The sequence below is a fragment of the Cyphellophora europaea genome (assembly GCF_000365145.1).
Source record: "Cyphellophora europaea CBS 101466 unplaced genomic scaffold supercont1.1, whole genome shotgun sequence".
Taxonomy (NCBI): domain Eukaryota; kingdom Fungi; phylum Ascomycota; class Eurotiomycetes; order Chaetothyriales; family Cyphellophoraceae; genus Cyphellophora; species Cyphellophora europaea.
In genome coordinates, this window is record NW_008481797.1 from 2,914,261 (window position 1) to 2,938,259 (window position 23,999).

The 23,999-nt window shown below is 54.2% G+C and overlaps 11 protein-coding genes across 11 annotated transcripts; 3 read left to right on the top strand and 8 right to left on the bottom strand.

The window, feature by feature from the left end:
- Window positions 1–2,402: 2,402 nt before the first annotated feature.
- HMPREF1541_01103 (uncharacterized protein) lies at window positions 2,403–3,992 on the bottom strand (the record flags this gene model as incomplete). The annotated part of the gene is made up of 1 exon (XM_008713404.1): window positions 2,403–3,992. The coding sequence occupies one exon, from the start codon at window positions 3,990–3,992 to the stop codon at window positions 2,403–2,405; it is 1,590 nt and encodes a 529-aa protein (XP_008711626.1).
- A 272-nt stretch (window positions 3,993–4,264) lies between these two features.
- Window positions 4,265–5,688, bottom strand: HMPREF1541_01104 (uncharacterized protein; the record flags this gene model as incomplete). Its single annotated transcript, XM_008713405.1, has 2 exons — window positions 4,265–5,551; window positions 5,620–5,688. 2 exons carry the CDS (start codon window positions 5,686–5,688, stop codon window positions 4,265–4,267), a joined length of 1,356 nt encoding a protein of 451 aa, XP_008711627.1.
- Window positions 5,689–6,193: 505 nt separating this feature from the next.
- Window positions 6,194–7,117, bottom strand: HMPREF1541_01105 (uncharacterized protein; the record flags this gene model as incomplete). Its single annotated transcript, XM_008713406.1, has 1 exon — window positions 6,194–7,117. The coding sequence occupies one exon, from the start codon at window positions 7,115–7,117 to the stop codon at window positions 6,194–6,196; it is 924 nt and encodes a 307-aa protein (XP_008711628.1).
- A 577-nt stretch (window positions 7,118–7,694) lies between these two features.
- HMPREF1541_01106 (uncharacterized protein) lies at window positions 7,695–8,436 on the bottom strand (the record flags this gene model as incomplete). The annotated part of the gene is made up of 2 exons (XM_008713407.1): window positions 7,695–8,351; window positions 8,398–8,436. The coding sequence occupies 2 exons, from the start codon at window positions 8,434–8,436 to the stop codon at window positions 7,695–7,697; spliced, it is 696 nt and encodes a 231-aa protein (XP_008711629.1).
- A 640-nt stretch (window positions 8,437–9,076) lies between these two features.
- Window positions 9,077–11,634, top strand: HMPREF1541_01107 (uncharacterized protein; the record flags this gene model as incomplete). Its single annotated transcript, XM_008713408.1, has 2 exons — window positions 9,077–10,474; window positions 10,519–11,634. The coding sequence occupies 2 exons, from the start codon at window positions 9,077–9,079 to the stop codon at window positions 11,632–11,634; spliced, it is 2,514 nt and encodes an 837-aa protein (XP_008711630.1).
- A 763-nt stretch (window positions 11,635–12,397) lies between these two features.
- Window positions 12,398–14,766, top strand: HMPREF1541_01108 (3-isopropylmalate dehydratase, large subunit; the record flags this gene model as incomplete). The annotated part of the gene is made up of 2 exons (XM_008713409.1): window positions 12,398–12,497; window positions 12,545–14,766. 2 exons carry the CDS (start codon window positions 12,398–12,400, stop codon window positions 14,764–14,766), a joined length of 2,322 nt encoding a protein of 773 aa, XP_008711631.1.
- Window positions 14,767–14,999: 233 nt separating this feature from the next.
- HMPREF1541_01109 (uncharacterized protein) lies at window positions 15,000–16,007 on the bottom strand (the record flags this gene model as incomplete). Its single annotated transcript, XM_008713410.1, has 1 exon — window positions 15,000–16,007. One exon carries the CDS (start codon window positions 16,005–16,007, stop codon window positions 15,000–15,002), a length of 1,008 nt encoding a protein of 335 aa, XP_008711632.1.
- Window positions 16,008–17,225: 1,218 nt separating this feature from the next.
- Window positions 17,226–18,469, top strand: HMPREF1541_01110 (uncharacterized protein; the record flags this gene model as incomplete). Its single annotated transcript, XM_008713411.1, has 2 exons — window positions 17,226–17,384; window positions 17,441–18,469. 2 exons carry the CDS (start codon window positions 17,226–17,228, stop codon window positions 18,467–18,469), a joined length of 1,188 nt encoding a protein of 395 aa, XP_008711633.1.
- An 857-nt stretch (window positions 18,470–19,326) lies between these two features.
- On the bottom strand, window positions 19,327–21,396 carry HMPREF1541_01111 (uncharacterized protein; the record flags this gene model as incomplete). Its single annotated transcript, XM_008713412.1, has 1 exon — window positions 19,327–21,396. One exon carries the CDS (start codon window positions 21,394–21,396, stop codon window positions 19,327–19,329), a length of 2,070 nt encoding a protein of 689 aa, XP_008711634.1.
- A 472-nt stretch (window positions 21,397–21,868) lies between these two features.
- HMPREF1541_01112 (uncharacterized protein) lies at window positions 21,869–22,699 on the bottom strand (the record flags this gene model as incomplete). The annotated part of the gene is made up of 2 exons (XM_008713413.1): window positions 21,869–22,489; window positions 22,541–22,699. The coding sequence occupies 2 exons, from the start codon at window positions 22,697–22,699 to the stop codon at window positions 21,869–21,871; spliced, it is 780 nt and encodes a 259-aa protein (XP_008711635.1).
- A 338-nt stretch (window positions 22,700–23,037) lies between these two features.
- Window positions 23,038–23,700, bottom strand: HMPREF1541_01113 (uncharacterized protein; the record flags this gene model as incomplete). Its single annotated transcript, XM_008713414.1, has 1 exon — window positions 23,038–23,700. The coding sequence occupies one exon, from the start codon at window positions 23,698–23,700 to the stop codon at window positions 23,038–23,040; it is 663 nt and encodes a 220-aa protein (XP_008711636.1).
- Window positions 23,701–23,999: the final 299 nt, after the last annotated feature.

The following is a 23,999-nucleotide window of genomic DNA, read 5'->3' on the forward strand; positions in this document are numbered from 1 at the left end:
GCCAATGCAACACGAGCCTAGGGCCTGGTTAACCGAGCTGCCACAGCGACGTAGCCGTAGCCGTAGCCTATCCACCACCGAGACCGCAGCTCCTACCGACGGCCTCGGCGGCCAAAGAAAATCACCTGTCCTCCGTGACGAGGGCCGAATCGCCCAAAGTTTAGGCCCCGTCGTGACTCTCGACGCCTGGGCAGTGGCTCTGAATGGGGCGTATCCTCCCGATCCTGAGATCTTATTATTAACATTATTTGCGCCACAAAGTCATGAGTACTGGTAAACGAAGGCTAGCTTTATGGTGATGCACGGGCCTGAGTGTACTGCAGTAATGGCTGTTGCATGAAGCACCGCAACTACCTGAGCAACATTCTGCTCTGTGTCATGCTATCACAATCTATTGGGCCCTTGATGGGGTCCAGTCAAGGAGGAATCCATCACGATAGGCAAACATCCGGCATCCTACAAACACTGATAGCCAGCCAGCCAGCCCACGGCCGCCCAGCGCATTGTGTTTGCCTATTGGGAGAGCCGTGCTAGGCCACCGGCTCGCTGCTTGCTGGGCTAGGCCATCTTCAACACGACCACAGGAGCCGATAGCTTATCGTCGATCCCTAGAGATCGGCCTCTGGTCACCTCTTCTGCTTTGTTGGCACTGCGCCATTGATCGATCTAACATCATCGTCCACAGATACCTTGACCAAACCTCGTTGTCAAAGGAGCCGAGTCACACCATGCTCTGACCTCTATCACGCTATAGCATACATGTTCCCCTCTTGTGACTGATTAGCTACTGCCTGCAATCGCTCACACCACCACCACCACCACCACCATGTTGCGGTCTGTTTGTCTTCCGGAAGTGATTCCTCACATCTTCGCTCTTCTCAGCTCGCTTGTGCTTCTTTGCATTGCTTATGTGTGCAGCACTAAGATCCACAAGAGGGCAGACGAAAGAGGTTCGGAAAGCCGCCCCAGAATGCCGCGGCCTCTCAGCACCGCGTGCTGCACTTGCTGCAGTGCTTCCTTCTGACACCCCCCAAGCTTGCTGAATGCATCACGGAGCCAAGCCGCGCTGCACCCAGTTACCTGCTCTTTTCATTTCGGACTTCAACACTTCCTCGTTCACTCTTGCGAGACCCACATGTCCACTACACGTTCACTTCCACAGCATCCGTACGGAGTACTCACACGTTCAACCCCATACAAACGTAGCTTTTCGGGGAATTGACCATCTCAGCTCCGCAATCACTTGCTCCCTCGCTCGCATTGCATATCTCTTTTCTGCCTCCTCTCTCTTTCCCCACACACGAGCAAGGAAAGCTCTCCCCTTTTGAAGTTGCCGCACAGCATCGCACGAGGACGAACAACCAAACCCATCTCCGACCCGTCGAGCGCAGCTCCCACGTAACCAGGGAAACTGCAATTATGAGTTATTGAAACCAGACCCCTCGTCACTGCTCGCACGACAGATGTCATATCTTACAGTCTTACAATCTCACCTCTCACGTACCCCCATCACGATCTGTCAGTATCCCTGCCTCCCCTCCCGTTGTGCGTGCGTGACGGCCCCTTCAATAGGGACACACGCAGAAAGAGAGAGGCAACTTTCTTTGCAATCAATCAAGCACACTTGCTCTTCAGGCATCCCCTTCTGTTTTGACCCCGTCTCCCGTCTCCCGTCTCCCATCTCCATCCACTTTCTCGTAATCACCGCTCCGTGAGAAAACGCGGCGGGCAATAATCCCCCAAAGTCCCATAAGCGCATCACCAAACGCAGCCTATCTCCATTCCATCGTTACTATGTACCCACTACTGCAGTACGGAGTACTCGGAATCTACCACTCTCCCCTCAAAAACTTGTTGAAATCGCCATCTCCGATCATCCCCTCCCCCACTCAAACCATTCGGCAGAAAGCCGACCGACCCAAACTTCTGATCGCCAACATGTCGCCGAAACCAAGAAAAAGCCCCAAATCAATTCCGCTGCGCGCGCGCGCTCATTACCGCTCACCTACGTAAGAGTAACTATCATCCAATTCAACAAAGCCCGAGCGAGCAATCAGTAGAAGCCGCTGGCGGATTTCAACGGTCCCCGCTGTGCACCGATCTTCCGATGTTGTTGTCCTAGATGATATCCGTAGAAGTAGTAATAAACGTTTGTATGCCACTAACTTATTGTATAGTAGCATTACATGTTACTATAAACGTTATTACGATCAAGTCCGTGTGGCACAAGACGGCATGGGAAAATGGCTGTGCTTGTTGTGCTGTCATGTATATTCCATTCGCATCAAAGGTGAGCATGTGTTCATGTTGTGCTCTTTGTACAGTCGGGTTGTAGGGTATCTATGTCTCGTAACGGTATGCTTTCAGGACGCACATATAACATTCGACATGAAGCTCAGTCCTCATGCCGACCTCGGCGGGTCAAGTAGCGGTTCGATCTCATCCCGCACCGCTCGAACAATGGACTTGTATCGCTGACTCGCCCTCCTGGAAGGACTCAACGCCAGGCTGAGCATATTTCCGCTCAGCTTCTGCGCCCAGCTGTTCACTTCTCCGTCTTGCCTCTTCATGTGCGCACTGACGCCTACCAGGCCGCCAGGTTTTGTATGTCCGCTTAACGTGGCAACGGAAGATGACTGTGCCTGCTCCGCGCCTGTAAGAGCATCGTCATGATTGGTTGCCAGAGCAGCACAGGCTCCGGTGTCAGCAGTCACAATGCTCTGGCTGTCGCCTGTCGTGGCACGGCTTCGCAAAGGGGGAAAGAATTCGATCGAACCTTTCGACCGGTCCCCCACATGCATCGACGTTTCTTCTGGGAGAACTTCAATTGTGGGCGATCTTGTCCTGTAGCCTTTGGTACGCTGGGCGCCGCTAGGGCTATCGTGGCCGGGCCAGGTAAATCTGCCGCTTGAGATGTTTGAAATGGAGCTCGTACGTGCTGCGTTTGACTGCCTCTGCTCCTCCAGTTGAGAGATCAATGACTCACGCCGAGACTGTGCTACCGCTCTGAAGAACTGGGTCTCGAGTCTGTCCACTGCTATGGACCTGCGCCGGCTTCCCGCCATAGTCGCCGGCAGTGTCGTGTCCGAGTCGCTCGAGGATATGTTCTCGTCCCAGATGACCTCGTAGACTGATCCACTAGAAATGAACTTAGTCGAACACCGACGCACGAAAGGGTTGGAGTTGCTCCGGGATGGTTGCAGCAAGTTGGGCTCCATGCCTGACACGCTGGTGTAAACGGGTGCTGCACTCCTTTGGCGAGGCGTTCCGATGTAATCCTGCTGTACCGATACAGTAGAATATCGTCGTGAATCATCAGTATCAACATCTTTGCTGCCGTTCTGCTGAGCTCCCTTCCCATGCCCTGTGATAGTATTGAGAAAGGCCGCCAAAAGACCAGACTTGCTTCGTTCGAACTTGGGAGGAGGAAAGAACGTCAAAGACATCTTTCCAGTGGTCGCACGACTGATAGACGCTCTGCGAAGTGTAATCATAGCGGGGCTTGCGTTGTCCTTTCCAGCTGGTACGCCGCCGACAGGTCTGTTCTCTACCGAGACTTTCTCCGCCAATCCTCGAGTAGCTTGCGACTTCGTAGGCAATGTCCATCTCCTTTTGCTAACGTCGCGATGATCGGCACTAGCTGCACCGACGATTGAAATCGTCCCCAGAATTGGTGTTGATTCCGACAAGCGAAGGGAAGGTAGTGACTTGCTGTGGCCGAACCGGTGAGGTCGAGCATCATCGGTTTCGAAGGAAACTTGCAGCTCGCTGCTTGAAGCACAGGCACGATTAAGACGACGCCGATCAGGATTATAATTATGAGGGTGTATTCCGCGGCGTCTCTTCATCGAAAGGCTGGTGTTGTCGGTGTCCAGGGGCTTGAACGGAACATCTTCAGAGCTTGCTGGTGAAAGTGGAGGGGTGAGCAACGTGTGACTGCGTATGCTACCATTTCCAGTGCCGAGGTTGCTCAGAGAAGGCGGGTAACTCATTTTGCTCCAGAGCGACACAGATAGCGCTCGGGTACCGATAGGAACGTAAGGATATTGCTTCACTAAGAATGCCCTTAGTAGGGGTTACCATAAAGAGTTGTTCGAGTCCAGATCGTGATAACAGAAATCTGTTCAGGTTGCAGCAGTGGCTAAGGGCTCCTGCCACAGATACATTGCTTCACCACGCGCATCGGAAAGTGAGGCCATGGCACAAGTTCGGCAAGTGCAATCCATACTGTTTCCTGGAGGGTGCGAAAAACCAGGATGTGCACTCATGGCGCATTCCAAGGCTGAGCAAATCCCGGATCGCTGACGGAACGGCCACACTGCAACAACGGCCATTCCATGACTTTGGACCATGCGCCCATATCAACAAGACTTGCAATATCCAACACGAGCTGCTCGCCCCAGCCGACCGCCCACCAATGATGGTCCATACATCTGAAACAAGCAGCCCAATGAGCTAGAATGACGAGTGCCATCGGATCTCCCTGTTTGATACAATTGATGAACTCGGGCGGTGAGCCAACCAGGAAGGAGAAAATATGGTTGTCCCATTCGACAACGCCTCGACACCGAGTAACGTCCCGGAGACGTATGACTTGCTTGAAGAATAGCTCACAGAGCTCATCGACGGAGAGTTCTGTCTTGATTGTGTGAGGGCGATAGGACGAAGCAGTCTCGGCCAGATCCTCATACATTCTCGAGATCTCTGGAGGATGCACTGGGAGATCCTCGATCTTTGGGTATCGTAGCATCTCAGCTATGTCGCCTTGGAGGTATTGATTTGTCTGGCGGATGACTACCAGAATACCTCGCAAAGTGACAATCACGCCAATGAAGTTCCTTGTAGGGGATCCGAGTGGTAGATAAATGTCAGGGTTGGTTTCGGCGAGTGTGAGGTAGGGGCCACCGGTCTTCAGGTCGTCAGGCAAACGCTCCACAGCAAACGTGATGACTGTCAGAAGCATGGATAGGGAAAACAGCGCGACAGCATTGTCAGCGGTCGGGCTTGCTGTCAGTGGCGAGTACTCCTGTAGAGCCGCGTGCTGGTGAATCAGGGCGGCATTGGCGTATTTCCTGTACTCATCCGAGTACACGGGATGGGTGGAAGCTCGGTGCAGGGCAGCAGTGGCCATGATTCCACGCAGGACAAACTCATGCCGGAGGCCTTCGCGAAAAACGGCGTCTCGCCAGATAACATGGGTTGCCAAGCGCGACGAGATAGAAAGGTAAGTTCTCGTGCAGTATTGGTGGATCAGTTCCAGATCCAGAAGATCGAGAACCTTGGCTGGAGGCGGCGCGGGCGATATGCTGGATGCCAGGCTGGGCTGCTGCGGTTGAGATGGTTGCGGCATATCGAAACGGTGCAGTGGAACCTCGACATTGTGGTAGCCGTTTGTTGGGCCATCTTTGGGGGCTAAATGATCGACCTGGGGTGCTGTTGGTAGCGGCGCGGGTGTCGCCGATTGAACGAAGCCATCAGTGCCATCGGTCACGAACGAGCAGGTGATGTGTCTCTTGACGCATCGCTGGCACTGAGGGGCGGTCTCGTCGCACTGTCAACGTGGTCAGCGGGAGATGAAGCTGAAACGCGCCACGCCACCTGGGCCTGGTTGCAATTTACCTTGACTCTCCGGGCCTTGCATTGTCGGCAGCCGTGATGCGACTTGGTATGAGATCTTCTCGAAGGCATGTTGACATACAGAAAGCATGTTCGAGCACTGAAGGGATGAATACGAGGGGTCTGAGGAGGATGAATGTGCCATGCGAAACGCGATCTAGACGCTGCTCGGCTTTGGTGGCTTGGCCTCGTTTCCGTAGCCTGGCGAGCCTAGCCCTACCAGTGCGGCGTGCAGTGTCTCGTACGGAGTAGAAGGTTGCCCTCGTATCAGTCGCTCGCAGAGCCGACCCTCCCGACCATCTCGTATCACCGGAAAGCGTGCCCGCATTTTGTAGATCGCTTGGATGCGCAACTTACAATTCTAATGCACCCAGGCCCGGCGGGGTGATTTTCCGGGCACGGTAGCACTGCGTCGCATTCAAAAAAATCTCAGTCAATCATCTGGGTCATCGATACAGGAGCCATCATTTCTAATCTAATCTAACAAGTGTACGTACGTCCCGCGTATGCCCAATATGACTCCAGTGCAGGTGCTATGCTATGCTGTCTTCCGCACCGCTAAATGATGTGCCATTGATTATCTCTTGAAGCTCCTCATGGGTGGGAAAAAGTACCCTGGATGGAAGACGGTGAGCAGCACACAGGCAATGGCAATCATCATGCCATCAAGCAGTAAAAACTCGGCCTCTTTCCTCATCAACTTGTTACCCCAGCCTCGATCATCTGGACTCAGCCCAGCCATTTCCGGCATTCGGTATACGCATCTGATGAGTGTCGTAATGAAAGCAACCGATACAGCGCCAATGAATATGCGGAAATTTCTCTTGACTGTGGGATTGGAACGACTCTTTTCCCACTCGCTTTCAGTGCTGAATGTCCCGGCCGATTGCAACATGAGCTTCTTCGCCTTTTGAAATCGGTAATAGTACTCAGCCATGAGGACGAAGCAGACCGTCATGGTGGCGATTTGGAAGCCGATTCCGGCGATGATAAGAGCGTTTCCGGCGTCCAGAAGGGCCTGGTTCCTCTCACCTCCTCGATCCCCCGCTGCAGCGGCCACACCGCCACCACATGCCTGCAGGACAATAGAGAACAAGTCGCAGCCGATGAAGATCCAGGGGTATAGTCGCGGCTTGAGGCGCGAGTGCTCTGGCCCACAATAGAGCACCACATGCTTGAGCGTGAGATAGATGCCGGCTGCCAGGAAACTAGGCGCCAGTACGAGGCAGCATATCTGAGTCTTGAAGCCGGCGTCTGACCAAGGGTTGTCATTCATCATCACCCGTCCAGCATACCCGAGCGTCTCCCCAATTGTGGCAAACCCCAGGGCGAGCAGGAAAGTCCAGGTTCTTCGCATTGATCCCATAATCACCTGCAGAACAAAACAGGCACCAAACAGGGCCACCAAGAAGGCATTGGCGCCGAGTACTGGGCGATAGCCATAGAGCGTGAGCTCAATGGGACACTCGGGGGTGATCTCGGTGCATTCGCGGCCCGACATCGTTGAAGAATGTGGCAGCGAGAAGAGGCGGCGTGTCGTGAAAAATGGGCCACCGAGCCACTCCAAGGGATAGGATATGTCAAAGGTTGGAAGAAGTGAAATCTAAGACGGCGGGCGAGGTGTAGAATAAAGGAATGGACAGGATGATAAATAAAGACCGGGTCCGTACCCAAAAGACCCAGCACCGCGCACGACCGAATCGCGACTCTTACAGTCCGAGTATTGAACGGCAGCGATTCACCCAAACGCCGTGGGGCCCAGACTCGGGAACGAGCGGCAAAGCGAATCGAAAGCGAAGGGTCATTTCCATGTTCTTCAAGCGGGCATCGTTTCGATGCAACTCAATCCACACTGCTCATAACCGAGCTCCAACGGTAGCCACAACAAGTATGGTGTACGCTCGGCTGGATAAAACTTCGCAAGCTTTGCAACGATGAGTGCGTGGAGGAGAGATCTAAGCCAATCATGTACGTCGAGCGGAACTCGTGAACAGGGAGTTATTTCTGGGCATTTCGGAACCGTCTTCTGCCGGCTCGTGATCCACGTGCGCAGGTGTGCGTGGTGTGGCATCGCCGTATCAGCCATCGAAATCCGATAGATCATAGCCATTGCCCTTTTCTAGGCTGCGCTTCCATGCTGGTCTTGCTTCGCATCGCTCGCGCCAGGCTTTGGCCACGGGATATTTGCTTGCATCAATCAGACGCCGCTGGTGAAAATTGTCGTACACGAACGTGAGCAGGAAGTCTGGTCGGCCGGGAGACGCACCCATCAGGTAGTCTTGACCTTCAAGCTCTGCTTCGATAAACTTTAGCTGCTTGTCCACATCATCGTCCCAGTATCCTGCTCGCATAGCCTTCCACAAACCTGACACAAGTGGTCGCACGAAAAAGGGAGTTCTAGATGCAAGAGCCAGGAATAAAACCCCTACGATGAAGTTCGTACTCATGCTCGACGCAATAAAGTCTGACAACATCTGATCACGAAGGGCGTCATTCCTGCCGCCATCTCCTTTGAATTTGTTCTCAGTGTCATATGTATCGATGAGGTATTTTGCGATGCAGCTCGATTCAATGAGAACGCGGCCGTCTGCAAGAATGAGTTGTGGCGCTTTGCCCATGGGATGAGTTTCTTTCAGTTCGGAAGGAGCACGATCGTGAATCCGCTTGTGTAGCTTGAGCTCATAGTCTATGCCCAGTTCTTCGAGGAGCCAGAGGATGCGCTGCGAGGTAGAGTTCTGTTGAAAGTGAGTTGGAATATCTTTGATGTACTTGTACTCCTACATTGAGGTGCAAAAGCGTTAGTTTGCCAACGTTAGCCATGATTGATTCTGTTCGCTGTCGACGTGTTATATGCCGGCTTGATCTTCAGTCCCAATCAGCGCTGTACAGCGTTGGAATGGGTTTATAGTGTCCGAAAGATGGACGGGCTGTTTGGGGCTTGAACGAGCTTGCTTTCCGTTCAGGTACCCGCCTGGAGTAAAAGAGAACGAAGCTAACCAGTTATCGGTGCACTTGCGAAAGGCTGTCATTGAAACGCCTGTGAATGCGTCTCGCATATAGGTACTTACGTCAATGGCTCAGCTTCGTGTTACTGTAATCGCTGTCAAAGTCATGAGTTGTTATGGACGAGAGAGTGCTTAAGTCCGATTGAATGCTTGGGTGTGCAATCGTGCCGGCGCCACGATTCCCCCCGCAGATAGACAAGGCTGATCTACAGCCTTGCAGCCAAGATCCTGAGCGAAGTGTCCTTCCCGGCGTGCTGGTGCGGCCAGATGTTGAATGAACAGCATCGCTATTGATCAATTTCCCACGACTGCGTGTGCCTCGAAACCGCGTCGAATTCAGTTGCCTTCTTCGAGCATGATTTTACGTATACAACACTGAACACTGTGTCTTGCTGAGACCGCACACAATATCACCTCCTTCACACTCGGTCCCCTCCTTCTGCCATTAGCCCACCATGCGCTTAGACGTCAAGCGGCAGCTATTCGCTCGGTCAGAGCGAGTCAAGGGCATTGACTTCCACGATACCGAGCCATGGATTCTCACAACATTGTACAACGGCCATGCACACATCTGGTCGTACGAGACACAGTCCATAATCAAGAGCTACGAGTTGACGGACGTTCCTATCCGTGCGGGCCGCTTCATTTGCAGAAAGAACTGGATATGCGTAGGCAGTGATGATTTTCAGTTGCGGATCACAAACTACAACACGGGCGAGAAGGTGAAGTCCTTCGAAGCCCATCCAGACTACATTCGAGCCATTGCCGTACACCCCACTCTCCCCTATGTTCTTACGGCGTCCGACGACATGACCATTCGAATGTGGGACTGGGACAACGGTTGGGCGATGCGAAGAGAGTATGTGGGCCATGCACACTATGTCATGTCGCTAGCCTTCAATCCAAAAGACACGAATACTTTCGCATCCGCCTGCCTGGATCGCACTGTTAAGATCTGGAGTTTGGACAAAGCAACGCCCAACCAGACCATTGAGGCGCATGAGACGAAAGGCGTCAATTATGTTGATTACTATCCTCATGCCGACAAGCCTTACCTCATCACGACCTCCGACGACAAAACCTGCAAGATCTGGGACTACCAGACAAAGGGTCTGGTGGCTTCTCTTGACGGCCACACCGCGAACGTCTCTTTCGCCGTCTATTCACCCCAACTGCCGATCATCGTGTCTGGCTCCGAGGATGGCACTATCAAAATATGGCACGCAAATACCTACCGTCTTGAACAGTCCCTGAGCTATGGCCTAGAGCGAGCATGGTGCGTGAGCGTGCAGAAAGGTAAGCAGGGCATTGCTATGGGTTTCGATGACGGTGCCGTGGTCGTGAAAATGGGCCGGGAGGAGCCGGCGGTCTCAATGGACAGCACGGGTAAGCTGATCTGGAGTCGTGTGAATGAGGTCCTTTCCGGAGTCGTGAGAGGTGACGACCCGTCCCTAAAAGACGGCGCCCCAATTTCGATTCCTGCAAAAGAACTCGGTAATGTGGAGGTCTATGCTAGCTCCTTACAACATTCTCCCTCTGGACGCTTCGTCGCTATCTGCGGCGATGGGGAGTATCTCATCTACACAGCTCTGGCCTTCCGTCAGCAAGGCTTCGGCAAAGCTCTCGACTTTGTGTGGAGTTCGAGCAGCAACAACGATTACGCCATCCGAGAGTCGAGTACCAGTGTCAAGATATTCAAGAAGCTCAAAGAGAAAGGCCCTATTGATGTCGGCTTTTCTGCGGAGGGTCTAGCTGGCGGCGCGTTACTCGGTGTCAAAGGTCAAGGCGGGATTGGCCTATTTGACTGGGAGACCGGCGCATTAGTGCGAAGAATAGAGGTAGACCCTCGCGAGGTAGGTCTGATTCACTTTACAATGCTCATGTCTAACGCTTGCAGGTCGTCTGGAGTGAGTCGGGTGAACTTGTCGCGCTCTGCTGTGCCGATTCTACCTATATTCTGCGCTTCAACAGAGAGGCATATGTCGAAGCCGTAAATGCAGGCCAAGCAGATGAGGATGGCGTCGAAGCTGCTTTCGAGCTCATCCACGAAATGTCAGATGCGGCTGTTACTGCTCATTGGGTGGGCGACTCCTTGGTGTATACTACTGAGGCTCGACAGCTCAAGCAACTGATTGGCGAGCAAACCGATACTATTGCTCATTTCGACCAGGGCATGTACATCTTGCGATATTTGCCCAGGGATGGCCGACTATACCTCTGCGACAAGGATATGAGCTTGGTGTCGTATACGCTATCCACAAACGTTGTGGAATATCAGACTCTGGTGCTCCGTGGTGACCTTGAAGCTGCCGAGTCATTACTGCCTGAGATTCCAGCAGCCCAAATGAATAAGATTGCTCGGTTCCTGGAAGGCCAGGGCCATAAAGAGCTGGCTCTTGAAGTTGCCACGGACCCCGAGCACCGGTTTGAGCTCGCTCTCTCGCTCAATAACCTGCCCATCGCACTGGAGATTGCCAAGGAGCAAGATACGGAGCACAAATACAAGGCGGTTGGTGATGCTGCTTTGAATGGATGGGACCTGAAGACGGCCGAGGAGATGTATGTCCTGGCAAAAGACATCGGAAGCTTGCTCTTGATATACACCAGCTCTGGAGACAAAGACAAGTTGCTCGACCTTGCAAAGAAGGCGGAAGATGCTGCAAGCAACAACATTGCTTTCGCGGCTATCTGGGCTGCAGGTGACGTGGACGCTGCAGTGGAGCTTCTGCAACGGACAGGGCGTGACGGCGAGGCTGTCCTACTCAGCCATACTTACAAGCCTTCAAAAACGCAGCAGCTTGCCACTGCATGGAAAGAGGGCCTCGACAAGAAGGGCAAGAGCAAGGTCAGCCGTTTGCTCGGTGTCCCGGGCCAGGATGAAGAGCTTTTCCCAGAATGGGACGAGTACCTCAAGATGGAGGCGGAGGGTAAGACTGGCAAGCTCGTTGACATCGACGGCTCTGAACCTGCGACGAATGGAGTCGCGAATGGGAATGCTGGCGAAGAAGAATAGGAACAATGTGTACTTCAGCAGTAGCCATCGGTTGATGTCATTTCGAACATGGGACCGAGGTGCTTTCATGGCGAAGGCTGACAAGCTTGGCATGATAAGATGTGTATGGGATGTGATGCGGTAGAATGAGTTTTAGGCCCGCCTGGTCTGGTGCAGGCTGAGCCCCTAAAATGAAAGATGGTAGAGTCATTGCAGAGAAGCCGATGGCGTCAAAATCAACATCATGAATGCAGAGCCTCATCAGATCCTACCTGAGCGGTGTGCTAGTGGCCCAGCGCTGGTGATGCTTTCTGGCACAGGTGCTTGGAGGGTCGAAGACAGCCCGACAGTGTGTGACATATCTACTGGATATCGCTCGAGTCTGCGCAATTCAGCGGACAGGATCTGCCTTTCGCTGGAAGTTCTGCTGTAGTCAATGCCGCTGACCGAGATCGGGCTCTTGTGATGGGCTGTGACAGCTGCTCTCCTGGCCCGCTCTCGTTGAGACATGGCATTGTAGGGCAAGGCACAAGGCAGTCCACCAGGTCACACCGAAGAGGCGTCCAAGAATTGTGGGGGAAAGCAAATGAGCCAATGGCAGCAACGGTGAAGTCATCCCGCGGCCAAAATGCAGCCCGACATCGGCCCCCTCATTTCCTGGTAAATAACTGCTGTGAAGGCAGTGCCTCGCCGGCTGACATTCACATTTGCATTGAACCTTCTCAGCATCTCTTGCTGCACAGCCCATTCTTCAGGAATAAGCCAAGCAAGGAGCGTTGTCACAATGCCTGCTCCCGACAAGAAGCCGAGAACGCTCTATGACAAGGTCTTCCAAGACCATATCGTCGATGAGAAATCCGACGGCACTGTTCTCTTGTATATTGGTAGGCCATTCACATTCGGAGTCAAGATGGGAACTGACTTCATCCAGACCGACATCTCGTACACGAGGTCACTTCCCCCCAAGCATTCGAGGGACTAGAGAAGGCAAACCGTAAAGTACGAAGACCGGATTGCACATTGGCCACCACGGACCACAATGTGCCCACCACCCCACGTAAGAACTTCAAGAACGTCGCCGATTTTGTCAAGGAGGAAGACTCGAGGTTACAATGTGTGACCCTTGAAGACAACGTCGAGAAGTTCGGCCTGACATATTTCGGTCTCGGCGACAAGAACCAGGGTATCGTGCATGTTATCGGCCCTGAGCAAGGTTTCACCTTGCCTGGCACTACCGTGGTCTGTGGCGACAGTCATACTTCCACTCACGGCGCCTTCGGCGCTTTGGCTTTTGGCATTGGTACCAGTGAAGTTGAGCACGTGCTTGCCACCCAATGTCTGATAACCAAGCGAAGCAAGAACATGAGGGTACAGGTGGACGGACGGTTGGCCCCTGGTGTCAGCTCAAAAGACATTGTCCTCCATGTCATCGGCGTTATCGGTACTGCTGGTGGCACTGGCGCAGTCATTGAGTTCTGTGGCTCAGCCATTCGGGCACTCAGCATGGAGGCCCGCATGTCGATTTGCAACATGTCCATCGAGGGCGGTGCGAGAGCCGGTATGGTGGCTCCAGATCAGATTACATTCGACTATCTCAAGGGCCGGCCCCTGGCTCCCAAGGCCGACAGCAACGAGTGGAAAAAAGCCGTCAATTACTGGACTAGCCTGCAGTCTGATGAGGGCGCCAAGTACGATACCGAAGTATTCATTGATGCCAAGGACATTGCGCCCACAGTGTCTTGGGGCACGTCTCCTCAAGATGTCGTTCCGATCACTGGAGTTGTACCTTCGCCAGATGACTTTCAAGATGAGAGCAGGAAGGCGTCCTGCAAAAGAGCTCTGGAGTATATGGGGTTGACCGCGGGAACCAAAATGGAAGACATCGAGTTAGACCATATCTTCATTGGGTCTTGCACAAACTCACGCATCGAAGATCTCCGGGCCGCCGCCAGAATCGTTGAAGGCAAGAAAGTTGCTTCCAATCTCAAACGCGCGATGGTGGTGCCAGGCTCAGGTAACGTCAAAATTCAGGCTGAGCGTGAAGGTCTTGACCAAGTCTTCATCAATGCCGGATTCGAATGGCGTGAAGCTGGCTGCAGTATGTGCTTGGGGATGAATCCTGATATCCTGGCTCCCCGCGAACGTTGTGCCAGCACCTCAAATCGCAATTTCGAGGGTCGGCAAGGTGCCCTCGGCCGCACGCATCTGGTGTCACCCGTCATGGCTGCGGCTGCGTCCTTGACAGGCAAGCTCACTGACGTCCGCAAGATCGTCGATAACGCCACCCCGCAGAAAGCTTCACCGAAACTCGACGTTCAGCCTGAATTCGCCGAGGTAGACTCGGAGGAAGAGCTGGACCGGATCCTCGATATCCCTTCTGACAACACAAACTCACACACCAATACCAACCCTTCGTCGACTGAATCCGGCGGTGGTATGCCTAAATTCACCATTTTCCGCGGTATCGCAGCTCCCCTGAACAAGGGCAATGTCGATACGGACGCAATCATCCCCAAGCAATTCTTGAAGACCATCAAGCGTACAGGTCTCGGCACTGCCTTATTCCACCCACTACGCTACAACGAGGATGGCTCCGACAACCCTGATTTCATTCTCAACCAAGGCCCCTATAGGCAGTCGAAGATCCTGGTCGTCAGCGGACCCAACTTTGGCTGTGGCTCCTCTCGCGAGCATGCTCCCTGGGCTCTTCTCGATTTTGGCATCAAGTGCGTGATTGCTCCTTCGTATGCCGACATTTTCTTCAACAACACTTTCAAGAACGGTATGCTGCCTATCGCGATCCCAGACAAGGCCGTTCTCGACAAGATCTACGAGCGCGCCACAGCAGGCGAAGAGATCGAGGTCGATCTGCCCAAGCAGGAGATTCGTGCTGCCGATGGCACGAAACTTGCCGATTTTGACGTGGAGGAGTTCCGCAAGCACTGTCTGGTTGAGGGTCTGGACGACATTGGTCTGACCATGCAGCAAGAAAAGGAGATCACAGAGTTTGAGAAGAAGAGAACGATGGATACGCCGTGGTTGGACGGCTCCGGATATCTCAAGAAGTGGCGGAAAGGACCCGTGAAGGTCGAGGCTGCGCCGGTCCCCAAGACCAACAGAGGTGAGGTCAAGACCGACCCAGTCGAATGGTAAGGTAGGGGGGAAATGATGCAGGCGTCATACTTGTTTATGTCAGCTCCCGGCGTTATGGCTGAAGTGACGCAGACGACGCGAATGATATGCTATGACATGGATGAAGGAGCACGGTCAGCGAAAAGTAAGGAAGCGCGGACTGAGTCAGGGTTCGCACGTGTGAGCACACGTTTGAACCGAGTCGATTTTGGATCCGTGGTGCAATGCATTCCGATTCTCAGCAAACAACCGCTTCACACCCCGTCATTGAAAGTGTAGTCCTTGTCCCATCTCGTATCCCACGGCCTCGCCGAATTGACAAACCGCAAATCCGTGCCCAACCTAATCTTATTATTCGGATCATGGTTGATCGTCGACGCGTGAATCGCGTAGGCATTATGCAGCACCACATCCCCGGCCTCATACTCGGTCACCAGCCACCTCCGCCCGTACCGCCTCCCAAACTCGGCCGCACCCCCCGCCAGGACCCCTCCACTCATCATATTCCGGTTGAAGGCATCCTTGGCCTCTTCGGCCGTCAGCCCCGAGGCCCTCGCTTTGGCGGCGAAGGCCTCCTCGATCTCGGCGCCCAGTTGGTGGCCCCGTTCCAGGTACATGAGGCCGCCGCCGCGGACGTCGACGTCGCCCATGGGCACCCACGCCGTGACGGACGTGTCCTCGCCGTGCCGCAGGAAGATTTGGTCGTAGTGCACGCCGATGGCGGGGTTGCCGGGCGTGTTGTTGCGGAGGAGCGTCCGGCGCACGGCGAGCGTGTCTGCTTCGCCCCAGCCGGTGAGACGCGACACGTACCCCCGCAAGACGGGGTGGCGGCAGAAGACGTCCTTGTACCACGACTCGTGGTGGGCCTGGAGCGCAAGGTCTACGAAGCGTTCGGCCACTTCGGGGTGGGGGCCTGTGGGACGGCCGTTGGAGTCTGCTACGCCGGCACCGATGCCGGGGTAATCCAGCGGGTCCTTGGAGGCGTCGAAGATGCCGTCTACGGGGTCGGTGCCGGGGGCTAGGACGCCGCTGGGGGAGAGGAGAGTGAAGTATGCTTCGCGGGCGGCGAGCACGTCGGCGCGCGGGAGGAGGCCTTTGAGGAAGACGTAGCCGTCTTGGTCGAAGCGGCGACGGACTTCTGAGATGGGGATGTCGAGGGTGGTGGGTCTTAGGTAGCCGATCTGGGAGGGGTCAAGCGGTCCATCGTTTGCGAAGAACTTATGGGCTGTAGGTTGTGGCTCAGGGAACTCGGCGTGTGGCATAGTGGCGGTCTGTGCTTCGAGCACTCGAGCTTGTGAGATGGGGTTTGGGGAGATGGACCTGACATGGAACGGCTTCGAGCATCTTAGACTATGATATAGGGACTTGACTAGCCAGGCGTGGCAGATGTGTTGGCATGCTAGAGGCTGGAAAAGGTCATTGGCTTTCGCCGGCACTGTAGGGGCCGTGGGCAAAGCGCCCGCACGCGAGCCCCCAACGCTTAGCCGAGATCCGCTACTGTCCGCTTAGGGCGGTGATGAGCGTTGGTGGGTAAAAGATGCGGTTTTATTTCGAATGCAAGATCCACGACCTCTCACCCTTCCTCCCATCTCGGATTGACGATGAGTTCACTCTCTGCCTCTGTTGATGCTACATGCGGTGTATGTTCAGTCTCACCGCGCGATCTTCTGCTTCATATGAAGAACAAGCTCTTGTGCGAACAACAAAACTCAGCTTCTGAACGACCGCTGCCACTTTCCGACCACGAAACAAAGCTGGCACCAGCTTTCCTGCTGCTGGCACAACATCATTCTCAGCCTGGCCTCTGTCTGTAGCCCATGGCGACTCTCGCATCCCACGGAACTTGGAGATTTGGACCATCTGCTATCGATCTTGCGGCACGGTATGATCGAGCATGGCTCTCTGGCTCACCTGCTGCATGGTCGCCCAAGTATCGCCATCCATCGTGGGGGTCATTGGGCGAGGCTCGCGTATCGTTGATCTAGTCGTCCGTGTGCTAGCGTTCTGCTTCGTGAGACCTACCGTGGTGGAAAGACGAGGAAAGAGTCTTGAGAAAATGAGTCGGGTGGAGGGTATACAGCCAGAACGGGTGTGACAGTCGAGGATGTGATGATTAAGATGGGATGAGAAGTGTGAATTGAGCCACCTCATGGCAATATCAGAGACGCCTCCTATGCTGACAGCCTTGCGCTAACCCGGATAAGTGATAGCTTGGAGTCGAGGACTACATCTTCAGTAGACTCAACACTCGAACCTCTTTCGTTGGCTTGCAGCCTGTTCTGTCCGTTCAGATGTCTCTTCACCATTGCCTCAGTCCCACCATACGAGCGTGTCCCTAAACCTGAGAGACTGCTGTAAGTTGTAACCGGCGACGCAGCTTTGTGCAAGTCTCGACTTCTTTCGACTTGCAGCTTGATCTGCACTTGCTTCGAAAAGACTTTGCTACTTTCATCGTATTCGTCTTAAGAAGAACCTCCAGCATGGCCGGCATCGCAGGTGCAGAGCTAGAGCGCCTGCTTCACTCCGGTGACTACGCCGACTTCAGAATCATCTGCAATGGTGCCACCTTCCCCTGTCACAAGAACATTCTGGCTTCGAGCTCGGCATTCTTTAAGGCTCTGTTACAAGGCGGCTGGAAGGTATCTTTCCCTCTGATGCTCCAACTCTTCCATCCACGAGACTGACTCCGTCCCAGGAATCGACAGACAATGCAGTCAACTTTCCAGAGGATGATCCCGAGGCGTTCGGTACTGTGCTACATTATTTGTACACTGGCGAGTTCTTGTCGGAGAGGACTACTAGATTTGCCTCATGGATGAGGTCTGTAACCTCCGCAACCTCCAAGTCGTTGCCTACCACCTCCAACGCCAGCTCTCGCACCCCGGAACTTGGATTGGCAGAGGACAGCTCCAAGACCTCTATTCCTCCAACAATGTCAGCCTACCGGCGCCTTATTCTAGCCTATCAGATTGCCGACAAACTTGACATCGAGTCAATCAAAGACCAGGTGTTCAGCTTCTTCCAAAAGAGCGGAGCGTCTGCTTTTCTCCTCGCCGACACATTTGCCGACGATCTTGAGCTGTTCTACAACGTCACACGAAACAATGATCTATACCTGCGCGGGTGGGTGACTCAACACTGCATCATCCATTCACCGGAGCTGTTGTCGAAGCCTGAGGTTATTGTCGTTATGAAGGATCACGAGCCCATGGCATGGGCATTAGGTGTCCTAAATCAAGCGAAGCTCGAGTCGATGAGGCAGAGCAAGATCAGACTAGCCGGCAAGCTTAGGAGTTGTGCGACCAGCCTTGAAGCTTCTGTCGAGAAGGAGCAGAAGCTAAACAAGGAGAACATCACCCTCACCGAGGAGAAGACCATCCTCAGCAGTACAATAGTCTCCCTGATGGCAGAAAAAGGCAAGCTACAGGATGAGTGCAATGCCGCAAAGGCACAAGTTGTGCAGCTTACAAAGAAGAATCGACAGTCGGCCAACGCCCAAAAGAGGATGAGGATCCAGCACAGTAAGCAGCTGGAGGCAATCCATCAGCAAGACCGTCAAGAGCGGCAGGAGCGGCAGCAACGACAGGTGCGACAGCAGCAACAGGAGCGTCAACATCGGCAGCGCCAGGAGCAGCGACCACAGCTATCGCGCCATGATTTTGATGCTCTTAGACCCATCCCGCTGAGTATCTACGAGAGCATAACAGGACATCGCCGTGCCTGACAGAGTTGATGCAGAGAAACATCCTGCACTGAGAACCATCAGTGGTGTGAAGAGAGATGACGATGTTTACGTCTAGGGGGATGCCAATAGCAGAGGCACACTCGACGGCGCACTGATGGCGACTAGGGACTGGTTCTCAGCGCACGATATCCCACTACGCAAGCATTACGGCACAAATGGGTTGTCCTTCGCAGTTTCCCTAAGCCAGTGGAATGTTCATGCTGGTCAATGACCCTGAAAACGCTCAGAAACAGTGATACAGAGCAGATTTTGAGTCGAACGGTTTGACTCGAGGCAACTGGAAGGATTGTGAGCTACTGTGTGGTAAAGCGAGGCTAAGGCATGATGGTTGGCAATGATGAGCAGAGCGCATCAGGGCTGCCTTCGACACAGACCCCATACAAGTCCTGTAGTACACACTAAGAAAAGGCTCGCCTCTTTGCAAGATGAACAAGCCGACCAGCCGGCGCTACAGCCACCTTCGCCCCTGCCCTTCCGCCCACGCAAAACTTCAGAAACCTCCCCTCCTCAGCCTAACACAATTGGCAGATTTCCTCATCCCCCAATAGCACACAAAGCCAGGTCACGATCCTGAAGTCACTACCCCGTAAATAAGCTCGAGACCCCGCCAGACAGATTTCAATGTTGGCCGACAAGCAGTGGCCGTCCTAGCTAGGGGGAAGAAGACATGGCACGCAAGTATCACTCACCGTAGAGACAAGGTCCTCATGGGCACACTGGGTTGGTAAACTCTGTCGGCTCGAGCAGGGCGATCGACTTGAATCTAAACGTATCAATTGGTACATATAATGAGGTGCATGATCCAGCATGGCCTCGAAGAATTTAACGCTTTTATTTTACTCCTCCTTGAGAGATCCTGATCTCCACTTCCTCTTGAATTTGCGCACAACAATCTTCCTCCTTCTCCCAGAGGTTCGATGTAGGTCAGGAGGAGCGCGAACCTCCGCAACCCCATCGTACAGCCCAGCCGGGAACCTCTTTTTCATAGCCCTCCGCCTCACCTCCACAACCGCGTCTCTCCCCGTCCCCTGCTCCAGCATTCCCACATGCCGAACCCTACCTCCCACGATTGCATTCTCAAATCGCAACCCTTGCCTCACCTCATCTTCCTCGCCCCCTTGGTCTTCCCAGCCCTCCACGCCGTACCGAACCCTCACATCCTCTAGGCTCTCTGCAATCTCCTGTCCGGTCAACAGACATCCATGCGGGCCCAGCTTCTCCACCACGGGCCTCAACAGCCTCGCCACGCTCAGACAGCTCTCGTCCCGAATCACCACTTCGCCGGCCCAGAGCACCACGCCGACCATGGCCAGCGCATGCAGCGCCGGTATCACGCTCAACAGCGTCGCCGCCCACCGCCAATTGACACTGACACGCTGTGCCGTGATGGGATACCACCCGGCGACATCCGTCCGGGGACCGTTGTTGTCGAGCGCGGCAATGGCCTCGATGGCGAACTCCATGATGTGCTCGGCGGTCTTGGTCGCGTTGCTCGGCTCGTAGGGACTCCACCACGAATCCGGTGGGTAGCGCACGTACTGGTACTGATCCTCGGCGCTGAAGTTGAAGCCGGTCCAGCCGATGGCGCCGGCGAAGATCTGGGCCTGCTGGTCGGGCAGCTCGTAGAGATCGCTTGTCTGGTTGGACTGTATGTACTCATCTATGCCGGATGTCGTCGAGACGGTGTTGTTGCATCTGAAGAACCCGGGCTCGGGAATGGTGTCGTTGTTGGCGGATTGCAGAACGAAGAGCTCTGTGCAGCGCGGCCCACAGGTGGAGTTGAGCATCGATATGTAAGTCGTTGCACCCGGACCGACACGGACGGCGTCAAGGATGGTGGTGACGTTGTTGGTGTCCAGGAATTCGACATAGGGTGATATGCCATTGCCGCCGGAAAGAACAGGCAACTGCTCACAGGTAGCTTGCACGCCCACGCTTCGTTTGGTCAGGATGGAAAGATTTGGATTGTCGGGGTTGAGATCCATGAAGAAGTAGCGCATCTCTGCCCAGTTGTCAAAGGCGTATATGTTGGGTGTCATGGGACTGCCGTAAGTGGTAGGGCCGGTCTGGCCGGGTACGGGACCGTCAGTAAAGTTGTAATCTTGGCCTTGTATGCCGAAGCCGTTGGCGGCGCCGAGCTGGGCGGCGTAGGACGGGTCTTCGACGCCCCAGATATCGCGGACCAAGCTGAGGTTCACAGTGCTGATGAGGCCATACTTGAGCTCGGGGTATTCGGCAGTAGCAAGGTTATAGGTGAGACCGAGGAGGGCGACCAGGACGGCGAGTGCGAGATTGATAGCCACCCATATCAGACAGCCAATCTGAGTCTTACTTGGTCCCCAACCATGCGAACATTTGGCAGTGAAGAATAGCTTGATGACTGCCCGCAGACTATCGCACTGCATTATGAGATCCATCTCCCGCAGGCTCCTATGTTTCATGGCCAGAATGCGCCACCGCATCATCATGGCATATTCGCGCAGGCTGCTCGTCAAGTTGGTACCAAGCCACATACTGGCCAAGACCATGAGAGCATTGAACATTTTCACCTGCCAGACTTTCATCAAGTCTAGTTGCGCAAACCCCCACAAGAATACAGCCAGCAGCGCGCAGAAGAGAGCCGTACAGAGCCATTGCGCGAAGGCGGCAACGAAGAGTCGTATACGCTGGCGGCCTGGCTGGTATTCACGAACGGTCGACGATGACGGAGGACTGTCTGACGAGAGAATATGATGAGATACTGAATGGCGCCATGGTCGGTGGACGTGGGTCATGCGGCTCTTGGATTGTGTTGACCGGGATGTGATCTCTGATAGCGGCGAAATGATCGAATCAGACTCACGGGTACTAAACGTGAACTTCTCCGCTTCAGCTGCGCGCAAAGTTGGATCAGAGAACAGGTTCATGATTGATGCGGCATCTTGCTGAATAGCAAGGAAAAGAAATGAGGCTCTGCCACATCTTCTGGTCGTTACGCTCGAGAGAAATCCTGGCGAACACGAGGTGGTTGAGAGTCAAAGTCAAATCGTGCTCATGGTGTACTCAGGTCAGCTGTAGGGCGATTCAGCCACCACGCTCTAGATTCAGTCAGCTGCAAAGCATGAGCGAAATCCTGGGGAGGGTGTAGAGAATGACAAGGTTTGATTGGTCAACCAAGACAACTGCCGTCCGATGAGAGTTTACATTCTTCTTATTTCGGAATGTTACTCTGGGCCTGGGCGTCAGTGCGGCACGGCGGCGAGGGGCGGATGTTGGCGATGATAAGAAGCCCTTTGTTTGCCGTCCACGACTTAAAGTCAATCGTACTCCTCACACGCATTGTTTGCTGAACAATAGTGCATGCCGAAGTTTGATAGCTCGTCCAATCTGAGAGAAGCCTTATGCTCGGCCACGATTCTGCTTTTGAATGCGACATCGTAGGCGACGATCCTGTCTTCGACGGGCGTCGTCAGCGCGAGTCTTCCGCCAAACTCGGTATGCCATGCCCTCATGCTGTTCAACCAGTCGAGCCAGTCGTTCATGGCTTGGGAACCACGCACTGTTGAGCGTACGCTCGGTAAAGAAGAAGCGAAGTCCGTCATCATTCGTGGGTGTTGTGTTATAGACCAGCTCCAAGAGGTTGGCAAAATCTCCGTGATCGACCATCAGGTCCACACAGTCTACCTGCAACAATGCGAGGCTGAACTGTTTCAAGGTTGGAATTCCCAGTTTGTCTGCCGCTTGATGGACCAGAACATGCTTCTTACTTTGGGAGATCTTGTAGCCAAGCCACATCCACGTGTATCCATCTGGATCTGATGGTTCGTCCAAGGTTTGCTCACTGCCAGTTTTGTATTCGGAGAGAGGGGAGCTTGCGACCGAACCTTGCCCATCATTGTCCTGTGGCATCGTGATGGGTTTCGTGTCGACTGGATAGCTGCCTGTGTAGAGGAACTGGATTACTCTCCCAATGGTCTCTGGATCATCTTCGGGAAGGTTGCAGTGGCTAGCCTTGTTCTCCTATGTCGCAATTAGATCGGCTCATGATCGCTTGCGAAGTGCTGTACTTACTTGACAGTCGTTGGTACACAAAGCTCTGAAGAAGTCGGAGCCAGCCTTGACTATGAGGCGGTGGACGTTGAAGCGGACTCCTTCGCACTCGATGATGAAGTCAGAATCTGGGTGGTTGGTGGCGAGGCCCGTCAGCGTGGCGAGCGATAGACCGGACATGTTGTAGTATCGCGGCTCTGAAGTGAAATCAGCGGCGCGCGAACATTAGCGGGTGAGGACACCACTCACGAAGTTGGTGGACTCCCGTAGACCCAGTGCGCTTCCCAGGAGGATGGTAGCCAACCGCCGTGTAGCGCAGCGTGGTTTGGCCGGCCATGAGAAGAGGTGTCAGGACACGGAAGAAGTGCGTGAGTCATTGAGCTCGAAAGTGAAGTTGCGAAAGTTGCTAACGTGGCATTTGCACCTCCAGAGTGAGGCACGAGTGAGACCCATTTCACCTCATTATAACGCGCCAAGGCCCATCTGGTTGCGCATCATCTGGCATCAGGGCCAGCTCTTCAAACGCTCTTCTTCTGCGCCCCCTCGGCTGCTGCCCTCAATCTCTCTGGAGTGTACTCAGCATACCACGGCTTCAGGCCTACAACTACCGCCACCGCTTCGACCAGGGCAAACATACCATGAGTGACAGCCCATCTCCCCCATCCGCCCCATAAGACATTGTAGTTGTCGTATCGGCTGCACACCAACAACGCCTGCGGTCCAAACCATTTCCCAAAGTACTCTTGATCCTGCAAAACCCCTAGTAGGTTGCGAAAGAAGACGTGCTTCACTCCATCGGCCGGATCCGTCCACTCGTCCACCATGACATCCTCGTCCTCTCCCTCGGCGTTGGCGTTGGCGTAGCCAAAAGCATCAGCCCGCATAAATTCGTGCACCACGTACTTGTTGACGGTTTGTGGACCGTCCGCTGGTGTGACGACCTTGTCAACTCCATCGAGGCGGATCAATAGCCGGCCCGAGACGCAACAGATGTACTCAGTATAGCGCTCATGCCAGTGTGGCTCAGGCGACCATTTTGATCCCGGAGGAAGGGTGAGCCGCGTAGCGTAGGGGCGGGCTGGGTCGAAGTCAAAGCTGAATGTGACGAGACTGTTGTTTGGTCGTTTGAAGTCGAACGAGGTCTGGGTTGTGTAGTCTTTACGTTGAGGTCTCGATGCCATATTGAGTGAGAGCAGACAGAGCAGCCAAACCGATTAGGTGCGGAACCAGGATGGTCATCAGGGTGTCAGTGGGGACATCAGGTCTATAAGTCTACCGGCACCATGGCATCATCACTTGCGCGTCTTCGCCGGCACGTATTTACCCTGTAGCTACGTGTGCCGGATCAAGCTGAGGTCCTGCGTCCATTGATCAGCGCGATCGCTGCTTCAGGAGATATTGAGCTTGTGCAAGGGCTGACTAAGTCTGGGGGCCAGATGAGCGATTGGTTGCGAGGCGGAGGATTTCCGTAGTCAGGGAG